Genomic DNA, 10542 nt, shown 5'->3' with positions numbered 1-10542 from the left:
TCATTCACCCTCCGCGGCCAACGAAGAAGAAGAATCATTGTCAGTTTCAAACACCTTGCCCAATCTCACTGCGGGACGTTGCACCATGCCAGTACTGGTCTTGATGTCGAAGCTTCTTGCCACTCCATCTCTACTCACATGTGCTTTGACGATCCGACCAATGGGCCAAATTCCTCGGGGTGTAAAATCTTTGTAGAGCCAAACAACATCGTCTTCCTTGAGCTCAGCGTTGGCCTGCTGCCATTTTGTCCGTCTGTTAAGTTCCGGTACAAATTCTTTGAGAAGACGAGACCAATAGTGGTCCAAAAGGGTCTGTGACTCCTTGAAGTCTTTAATTGAAAACCGGGTTCTGTTGTTTGCCAGAGGTTTTAGGCAGAAGTGTCGTCTTCTCATCAGGAAATGATTCGGTGTTAATGGTTCCTCGTCAGTCAAAGTGCTCCCAACATGCGTCAGTGGGCGTGAATTAAGAATTCCTTCTGCCTCCGCTACGACTGTATGGAAGACTGAAAAGTTTAGTCGGCGGCTTCCGAGGACAACAAGTAGGCTTCGTTTAGCCGACTGGATAAGTCGTTCCCAAACCCCTCCGAGATGCGGTGCCAGAGGTGGGTTGAACGTCCACTGGATGTTCTGTTGGGCCAGCTGGAGACGTATGTAATTGTTGTCTGGTTTGTAGTTTTCCTGAAAATTGAGTTTCATTGCCTGGTTAGCTCCAACAAAGTTTTTCCCGTTGTCCGAAAAAATGACATCAGGGTATTCTTGTCTGGATACAAAACGTCGAATAGCCATTAGTAGACAGTCAGTAGAGAGGTCCTCACAAACTTCCAAGTGTACTGCTCGTGTGACCAAGCATGTAAACATGCAGACATAATTGAGTTCTGTCTGGGTTCTGGATTTTTCAATGTGAAAGGGACCGAACATGTCCATTCCAGTATTCACAAATGGGTAGAGTTTGGAGTGCTCCGGAAAGCGAAATTTTGGTAGAGGAGCCATCTTCGGTCTGACATTGTCTGCTCGCCAGCGTCTGCAGATGAAGCAGTACTTTCCTAAAGTTCTTAGAGCTCTGCGGATTCCAACTATCATGAACGTTGCTTGGATATGTGCACGAACATGTTCAATTCCATGATGCCCGCAGTCGTGATGTGCTTTCTCAATAAGCAGTTTGGCAACTCTGCACTTGCTGTGGAGTATCACCCAATGTTTGCTCTGAAAAGGCAATCCAGATTTTTGAATTCGTCCCTCAACCCTGAGTAGTCCGTCGCTATCCAGAAAGGGTGTATATGGTAATAGTTTGTCCTTCTTGTTTAGGGGTAGTCCACTTTGAAGTCGAGAAACTGTGTCCTTGAAGTGTGTGGACTGAGATATCCTCAAGAGAAAGCTCCGAGCCTTGTTTTCGTCAGCCGCCAATTCGTCCAAGTCGCAAGGTATGTCGCGTTTGATCAACCTCTTCAGTACGCGCACTGCTCGAAACACTGTTCTAAGTGTGCCAAGGAGTCTAGGCCAATTTGAAAATCTGTTTGGATCTACCAACGGTTTTTCACTGTTCTTGACATCAACTTGAGTGGCGTATGTTTGAGCTGTTTTGTCACCGGAGAATGTCCACTCGCTCTCAGGTTTGATCAGGAAAGAAGGTGCTGTTATCCACAATTTTTGAAGATCTCATGGAGCTAGACCTCTGGTACCATGATCAGCCGGGTTCATTTTTCCTGGTACGTGTCGCCAGTCGTCTTTGTTTGAGTTCTCAGCAATTTTGTTGAGCCTATTTGCGATGTACATCTTCTGTCGATCCTTTGATTTGATCCAGCTGAGTACTGCTGTGCTGTCGGTCCAAAATTTTTTGCTCTTCACATCTATTGTCATCTCGGTCTCACAGAAGCCTGCTAGTTCTGCTCCCAGTGTAGCTGCTTCGAGCTCCAATTTGGGAATGCTCATCTGTTTGATTGGTGCCACCTTGGACTTGCTGATGACGTAGTGGGTAGCTTTTGAGCCGTCAGCGGAGATTGTCCTCAGGTACACCACTGCTGATACTGCTGAAAGTGAAGCGTCTGTGAAGGTGTGCAACTCGTGAGTTCCATCGACGTTGGGAACTAAACATCTGGGGATTTGAATTGAAGGCATATTCTCGAAGTCTTCCATCCATTGCTGAATTTCGTCGTAATGTTCCTTTGATAGCAGCTGGTCCCAATTGTGTCCTTGTTTGACGACTTTTTGCAAGATGCATCTCAGTCGAATTGCAAAAGGCGAGATTATTCCAATGGGATCAAACAAAGAAGCAGCCATTGAGAGAAGCTTTCTCTGTGTGATATTCTCGCTTTCATAGCTCAGTTTGGGTTTCGCAAAAAGAAGTTGATCGGATTCAGGGTTCCATGTTTGACCAAGTATCCTTTGTAACTTTAGAACTCCAATTCTGTCTTCCTCTGGAATCTTTTCCAGCACAGCAGGGTTATTGCTGAGAAACTTGGTGAGGTTGAATCCCCCTGTTTTGAGAACATGTTTCAGCTCAGTCGCTGTATTTGCTGCCTCTTCCTCTGTTGAGAATGTTTGAATGAAGTCATCCATGTAGAATTGTTTTGTGATTGAGTCAAAGATTTTTGGGTGTTATTGTCTGTTATCGTTGGCGCACTTTTGCAGAACAAAAATTGCGCAGGCAGGAGAACACGTTGCTCCAAAAATGAGTCGTTGGTATTTGGATGTCCTCTCCTGACCATTGTCGCTCCACAAAAAACGGAGAGCATCTTGGTCTTCTTCTCTGATTCCAACTTGCATGAACATAGCCTCTATGTCCGCTGTTACTGCAACCTTGTACTGACGAAACCGTAGAAGAAGTCCATGTAGATTGCACAAAAGGTCCGGTCCCGTTAGCAGTACATCGTTCAAAGAAAACCCTTTGTATTTTGAGGCTGCATTTGTCGCTCGTCTTATCTTGTCTGGTTTTTGCTTGTTGATGACGGGATGATGCGGTAGGTACCAAATGTTCTTTGCATCCTGGTTCGTAACAGCTGCTATGTATCCCTTATCCATATCATCAAAGATAGTGGTCATATATCTCTGTTTCAGTTGGTTGTCTCTCTCTAATCGCTTCTGCAGGGTGTGCCACTGATCCCTTGCCATGAAGTAGTTGTTGGGTAGCGTGAAGTTTTCTCGCCAAGGGAGTCCAATCTCATATCTTTCCCCGTTGTGATGTGTGGTCTCTGCCAAAGTCTTTATTGCCTTCTGGCCTTCTTCATTGTGTCCCTTCGTAGAACCCTGACTAAAGATGACACCTTCAAAGGTCCAAAAAAGATGTAGAAGATTTTCGTCCGGGTCGTCACTACCTCGCTTGAGATGGTTGAAAAGAGTGATGTTGTGGTTGCTGCTTCCTTTATGGTTTGGTTGAAAGTACTCTTGTGGCACAGGGCCTGTCAAAGTCCATCCTAACAGTGTGTTGACTCCGTAGGGTGTTCCTGGTTTGCCGGTAGTGAATTGTCTTGGAACAGTAGCCAGAAAAGCATCTGCCCCTATGAGTATTCCAATTTTGTTGTCACGAATTTGTGGGAAGTTGATTTCTGCCAAATGATCATGGTCTCTACAAAGTCTATTCAATATTTCTGCGGGGACAATTGGCATCTGGAACTGCTCAATGGAGGTTGCGTACACAGGAAGACTTGTCACCGGTTTTGAGCTGTGAAGTGAACCAATTCCAATCATGACATCAGCTGTTGTCACTGTGTGCTCCCCATGTAGCAAAGCTAGAGGAAGTTCTATATCTTTGGGTACTCTAATCCGAAGAGCATCAGCAATGTTTTGTGTGATCTGTGTATTATCACTTCCACTGTCCAAAAGTGCATAGGTCTCTATGTTGAAGTCTTTGTAGAAGAGCGTGACTGGTATTGCCTGTAGTTGAATAAAATCTCTGACCCATGTGGGTTCCCGATTTCTGCTACATGTGTGGTTTTGCACCCGTGGAAGTTTTGATGAATCATCATTCAGTTCGTTGCTAGTCACTGATTGAAAGTGAGTGTTACTTCTGTCCTTAGTTTGCTGGGGATTGATGTGCTGCTGATTGGCAGTTTGATGCGAGTTGTTGTTTCCATAGCTTGGATTACGAGGAATGAAACTGTTTTGATTGTATCCCCTTCTGTTGTTGGTATTTGGGGTGTTACTGGTTGTTGACGAAAGCTGAGAGGTTGTATGGCTGAAGTTTCTACCGTAGTTTGACTGCACCGGGTTGTTCCTGGATTGAAATCCCCCTTTACTCGTTGCTGGGAAATCATTTCTCTGCAAAGTCCTGAAGTCGTCTCGATGGAGAGTTGAATGATGAAACCCATTGCATCTGTCTACAAGACATCGAATCTTTGATTTACAAAATCCACCCTCATGTCTCTTCAAGCAATTGACACACAAGTTGTGATGCCTCACCAATTGCTTGCGGTCAGCAACAGACTTGCTCAGGTATTCTTTGCAGCGACCAAGGTTGTGATCCCCAGAGCATAGTTGACAATTTGAGCTGGCTTGAAGAACTATGTTGGAGTGTTTCTGGCCTTGGAAAGGCCGTTCAACCCGGTCTGTTCTTTGTGGTCTTTGTGGAGAGACATCCTCGCAAGCCTCTGCATATGTGCTTATCCAATCTGCAAAGTCAGCCAGATTTGGCTGCTCTATTCTCATGCTCCTTACATGTTGATTCCAGCGAATCGTCATTGGTGTTGTCAACTTCTCCCTGGCTACTTTAACTACCGCAGAAGCCTTCGGGTCCGATTCAAAATGGTGAAGTCGAAAGGTCTGTACCAAACGTCTGAGGAAGGACGCAAAACTTACAAAGCTGCTGGGATCATCCATTCTGGTCCTAGGCCATTGTTCAAGTTGTGTGAGGTACGCACTCACAACATGCTGCGGCTTTCCAAACTTTCTGATAAGCTCCTGAAGGGCCTCCTCATAGAAGTCTCCGTTGTATGAGTATCCACAGATGAAGTCTTTTGCTTTGTGAGTTACCGAGTTTTGCAAGTATGTCATTTTCTGAACAGTTGAAAGAGCTGGATTGTCGTGAATGGTTGACTTGAAAAAGCTGTACCATTGATGCCACATCAAAGGATCGTCTGAGAAATGGTCAAGACTAATCTTTGGTAGACTGAACGCATTCATCATCACTTGAAGGTTGGTCCATTCAGAACTGTGGGGTCGTTGTTGGAACTGTTGCTCAGAAAATTGTTGTGGCATGAAATTGAAGTGACGGTTGGACTCTCCGTTGGGAGCGTTCATCATTTTGTTTGTCTCTGGGAATGAGTGATCCATTTGACTACCGAGCAAATGACGTGACTGCTGCTGATCCCGCGGATAGTGATTGTCTGCAAAAGTTTGAGTGAAATTGTCAGGCATTGCCTGATGTTGAAATCCGGTTGCTGTACCGGAATTCCAGTACACAGTGTCTGATGGTTGATCATTAGAAATATTGAGGGTAGCAAAACCTTGATTTAGAACATTCACATCAACAATCGGGCAACTCTGAACCTGTTTCGCACCTTCACTGAAGCTGTGATGCTCCTGTATCGCACTGTTCTCTTTTGGTTTCTGTTGCTGAGCATTGTATTTTCCTACACTTGTTCTTTCTTTTTGAAGATCACGATGACTGTTTTTGAACGGTACACCATCATGGTCATCAGAACTGAACACCTCATCCCAGCTCTCAGCGTTTTCACCTGCATTTTGCATTAGCGTTTTACGTCTCATTCCGCTTGGTTGTTTACGTCTGCTTCCTGAAACAACCACCTTGCTGCGTATTTTGTTGGGCTCTTCCGAGGAGGTGTCGGAAGAGATGAACTTTTGATGGTTTGACCCATGAAGCAATCTGACTTTTTGTTTGGTTCTCAGCCATTTGCAATTTCTCCGTGCAGACTCTGCAGCAACAGTGTCGAACTCTTCTTGTGTCAACTGCTGTTCTATGAGTTCGTAACACATGCGATCAAGCTCCGCTTTTTGCTGTCGAAGTTCGTCAACGAGCTCTTGGAGGTCTGTTGCTGCTTCTATTTGTTGCATTTGTTCGTCGAGTAGGTCTTGTGCTGCTTTCCACTCAATGACTTTGAACTTCAAGAGTTGCATGAGTTGAGCCTTGGAGGTTGACTTTGTTTTGGTTTTGCTTGACATGGTTCTGGCTTTTTTCATTGGTTAATGGTTACTTTGTTTATGGTTGCACGATGACATTCACAAAAAACAATTATTGCACTATGAGTGTTATGAGTCACTGCACTTTTAGTTAGCACTTAAAATGTTGTTTGAACGCTTATTAATTGTTTTTTTTGTATCTAAAAATAACTTGAATGCTATTTATACTGCTGTTGTGGACAGCTGTTAATGGTTTGGTTGTCTTATCTTTTACCAAATCTTGCTTGAATGCTGTTTTTTTATTAAATTATATTATGCACGCTTTGCGCTTGGGGAGGTTTTTGTCTGATCACGGTCGCAAAGAAACACCCTAACCTGGGGAGGATACTGTTTTACCTTTTAGAAAGTTTTGTGCCTAGAAACAAAAACTTTTGCACTTGCGTGTCAGCAGGTGCAAAACTGTAAATCAGAATCAGCTAGAGTATCTGTTTGAATGTAAGAAGGGCTTAATCAAACCCTGAAATTTTAAATGCTCTTTCGCTAGACTTAGGGTCAGAGAGTTTTAGCTGAACTAGAACGTGCTATAATCTGAGATAGATCAGGCTTTGCTACCTATGTATATGTTCGACTATCCCCGTCGTCAGCCTATGCGTTGGTTCGAAAGAGAACGCACAGCCGCACCCGCTCAGGCCCCAGTCAATCTTATTAGCAAATGTGGGACCTCTAGCCGCATGGACTAGAGAACTGCATTGAGCGGATTGCATCATAATGTTCGGAGTGCAATGAACGATGCAGGGGGAAGGTCATCGAACTGTAACTTACTTAGAAAGCCTGACAGCCTAGAAATTTGAAATGCTAAAATATCAGATGGAAAAAATCTATAGCACGTTTAATTCAGCTAGGTGGTGGGATTTTTTAAGGTGTTAGTGAAAAACTACAAGTCAGAAATTTTAAGTTGTCTCTGTATTGTGAGTCGATGGTTCGGTTTTAAAACCTAGGTTGCGCCAAAATTTGTTATCTTTTCTTTAGTCTGATCCGCTTTCAGAGACAACGACTGGTTTTCAAGAGTTTATTTTGCTGTATGTTATTCTATAAGCTTGTATGCTTGTTAAATAATAGCTTACAAAGGTGTGGTTTATACCCGCATTTACTATCAAAGTTAAGTGTGGCACGATGAAACTCATGTATGATAATGAGTAAAAAGGTTTGGCATTGAAAGTCATGAAAAATCAAAGTTAAAGATATGACTTTTACAGCGATTATGAATATGAACTCAACAAATTTGAACTAAATAACAAGGGGAAGGATTGGGGGGCTAAACGGTTACGGACCGTTTACACGCACACTTGTCAAGCTGAGCTAGCCAACTCTGAAACTTAAAACCAGGCAATATTAGCATTTTTAAGTTGCAATCAACGTTGGGGCACTAAATGTTCACGTTGGTTCATTTGCATTGAAACAAATCCAGGTCGATCCTTGCTCAAACTAATGCTATGATCAGACCCAATGCGACGGTTATTAGTGATAATGGGGTGACAAGGATGACAATAGCAATCCATGATCAAAATGTGTTCTCAATTTCGTTTAAATCTTACTCTGGAAAGCTCGGACGATCCAGACATCAGCTAATAATGATAAAACTTTAGCTTTCTCTTCATGTCCGCTCGCATTCCCAAAAATTTCCACTGTGCGACAAAGTTTTTGAAAACTTACAGGTTAAATCAATCATAAAGTTGGCATTTAGGTTGACTGAGAAAAAACTGATTGCTGTTTTGACAGTGTCTGATTAATCAAAATCTTCCGTAAAAACGTGAAGACAGTCAACTTGTGGCATTCAACTAAATGGATAGGTAGTTTTTGATGCAATTGTTTTTATTGCTAATTGCGCCACTAGGCTAATTATTGTAACAACCCTGTTCGAGAAATTTTGTAACAAATGCGCATAAATGTACCGAATTTCCCAAATTTTCGGCTTTAGAACTTTACTTATTAGTAAGCCGAAGCTTTGTAGGATAACTGTCCAAAAATCAGCTAGAAGACCTCACATAATATGCTAAATGTACTATAATAATTCAAGTTTAGCAAATTTATTACAAAATTTCAGATCATTCAGCGCATTTCGTACGCAGTAACGGTGGTGATACGTCTCAGTCGGAAGACAAGTTTTATCGCCAAATTCTTCTACACAATTTTTGCACTTTTTTGAGTTGGCTTGATTGAGCTGCAGAGAGGAAACACTGTTTGTTCCAGTTGCCCAGTTGGTGGCGTCTATCTATGCTGCCATTATTCTACTTGTTGGGTTTGTGAATTTCTTTGAGAATTTTTAAATTTTGTATTAAAAGCTCACGCTACCCGGGCCGAGGATTTTCCCAAAAATAATGGGGAAAAGAGTGTAAAGAGTGTATAAATGAAAAAATTACACTGCCATTTCTCCGCTTAATTAAGGGTGGAATAGTGTAATTATAAGAGTGTAATTTTAAAAAATAAAGGTGGAAGAGGTAGTGAGGATTGATCCGCCATCTTCCCCTGTCGAACACGTTACTTCATTGTCTGCATCAACCATTGGTTATTTTTCTAATAACCAATGGCTGTTTCAGATTGGTTATTTTAGTAATTGTGAAAGAGTGTAATTTTTTATCAGTCCATCCTAAATTACACTCATTGCAGAGAGTGTAAGAAGAGTGGACAAAAGAGTGTAAATACAGTGTACCTTTTTTAAAATTACACTGTTCCCCTATAAACAGGAGTGGAACACGCATTACACCCTAATCACCTCTAATCAGTGGTGGATTAGGGGTGAAACTTTGGCCCGGGTATTCAGATCATGGCAAAACTGATACAGCTTGCTGAGACGTAGAAGATCTCAATTTCCGGTAATTATTCAGATATCTTGAGATGCTTTAGCGAGATTTCGTTAGGCTAACATTTTTGACAAATTTTGACTAGTCTTGCTAATCTCTTTTCAAAAAAGTTGATTCTCCTTCTTACTCATCCTCGCGTTTTTCTTCTAACAATAATTTTAAGATCTCATCAAGATTTTTTAGTTTTCGGTTTGCTGCTGAGCATTCATCTATTCAAAATATAACCCTCTATCTTAGCAATCTCTGATCACCACCCGTGTGACGCTACCGCCTGACATCGTTTTTAAAACAATTCCTTTTTGTATGCAAAAATGGGGCCAGACGTTTTAAAATATACAAGGTCTTTTGTTTTGCAATGGGAACTTAGGTGCACCAATAAGGAGGCTCTCTAAGATGCGTGGTCACATAACATTCCGACCCCGTTCATCCACCACCGTTTCGACCAACCTTAATCTCGTCTCAACTATCTACCAATTGAAGCAGTAAAATGACGTCTGCACTCATTTATGAATCTAAATTGAGAATGAAAAATCTGATCAATAATAAACAGCGATTTCTCGAGCTAAATAATCGAGAGATAAGTCACGATTACGATAGTTCAAATTTGCCCATAGAGTTTGTAAAACAATTGCTGTTGCAAATTGGTCATCAATTGATTTAAACACTTTTTGAGGAAAACGAACAACAGAAGAAATGCTTTTAAAAATTCCTAAATGAAACCTCAATTTTGTAATAGTTTTTTGTGATAGAAATTGGAAAACTATATATCGTCTCGCAAAAAAAACAAAAATTAGACCTTCTAAAAAGAACACACCCATATGAGTATAATGAACCTCATTTTAAGGAGGAAAATTTTACAAGTCGACAAAGCAGAAAATAGAGACAAGTATATTGCAAAATCTTTTTCTATTTTATTTTTGAAAAAAGTTTGAAATCATTTGCTATGAAAGTGATTATTTTAGTAGTTCAAATTTTGCTTCTTTAGAAAGCAAGTTTTCCGTTCGAGCAATTAGAATAATTGATAGGTCCGATTTAAAAAAACCAAACTCAACCAAAGCACCTAATGATTGAAAAACAAAACACATAGAACTGAAAAAATCTGCTATTTTTCTCATTTTTATATGGCGTCAACCTTATATCTGTTGATAGCTATCAATTGAGAAAGCAACTTAGACCAGATATGTCTCAATATTTACTAATAAAGACTTCAATAAATAGGATTGAAGGGTATGACAGCAAAAATAACAAAAACAACAACAGTCTGAAACAAAAGTTTACTTTGATAACCCCACACAATCAGGCCTAACAAAAAATTCTTTGTTCTGGCCAATTAAGAAAATATTTTAAATATTTTTAGCTGGGGTAACAATATTTGAGTTATTATTCATATAAGGATGTTGAAGAATATATATATTCAGGATGTCAAATATATGTTCTCAGACTGCGCCATTTCTGCTAAAAAACATTATTGGTTGCAACCACTTCTCCAAATAATCAGTGATTACTTGCAGATAATAAAGTAACTGAAGAAATAAGTGTTTTTAGCTGTAACTTTTTTGTTTTCAACATATTCCTTAGGATTAAAAATGTGTCCTTCGTGAACACCCGT

The 10542-nt window shown here is 41.0% G+C and overlaps 1 protein-coding gene across 1 annotated transcript; it reads right to left on the bottom strand.

Moving 5' to 3' along the window:
* LOC142340399 (uncharacterized) lies at window positions 1-2556 on the bottom strand. The gene is made up of 2 exons (XM_075390976.1): window positions 1680-2556; window positions 1-1631 (listed from the first exon to the last, which is right to left on the bottom strand). Exons 1-2 carry the CDS (start codon window positions 2554-2556, stop codon window positions 1-3), a joined length of 2508 nt encoding a protein of 835 aa, XP_075247091.1.
* Between the last annotated feature and the right edge of the window lie 7986 nt (window positions 2557-10542).

This window comes from Convolutriloba macropyga, chromosome 5 (assembly GCF_964194025.1).
Source record: "Convolutriloba macropyga chromosome 5, txConMacr16.3, whole genome shotgun sequence".
Lineage (NCBI taxonomy): Eukaryota > Metazoa > Xenacoelomorpha > Acoela > Convolutidae > Convolutriloba > Convolutriloba macropyga.
The sequence above is the reverse complement of the archived record's forward strand: the minus strand, read 5'-3'. Positions and strand labels throughout refer to the sequence as shown.

Excerpts from the sequence above, each read along its gene's own strand:
- LOC142340399 (XM_075390976.1), bottom strand. The coding sequence starts at position 2,556 with ATGGATGACTTCATTCAAACATTCTCAACAGAGGAAGAGGCAGCAAAT. Across the intron at positions 1,632-1,679 it reads AATGAACCCGGCTGATCATG|CACCTTCTTTCCTGATCAAA; the intron begins GTACCAGAGGTC and ends TGTGGATAACAG.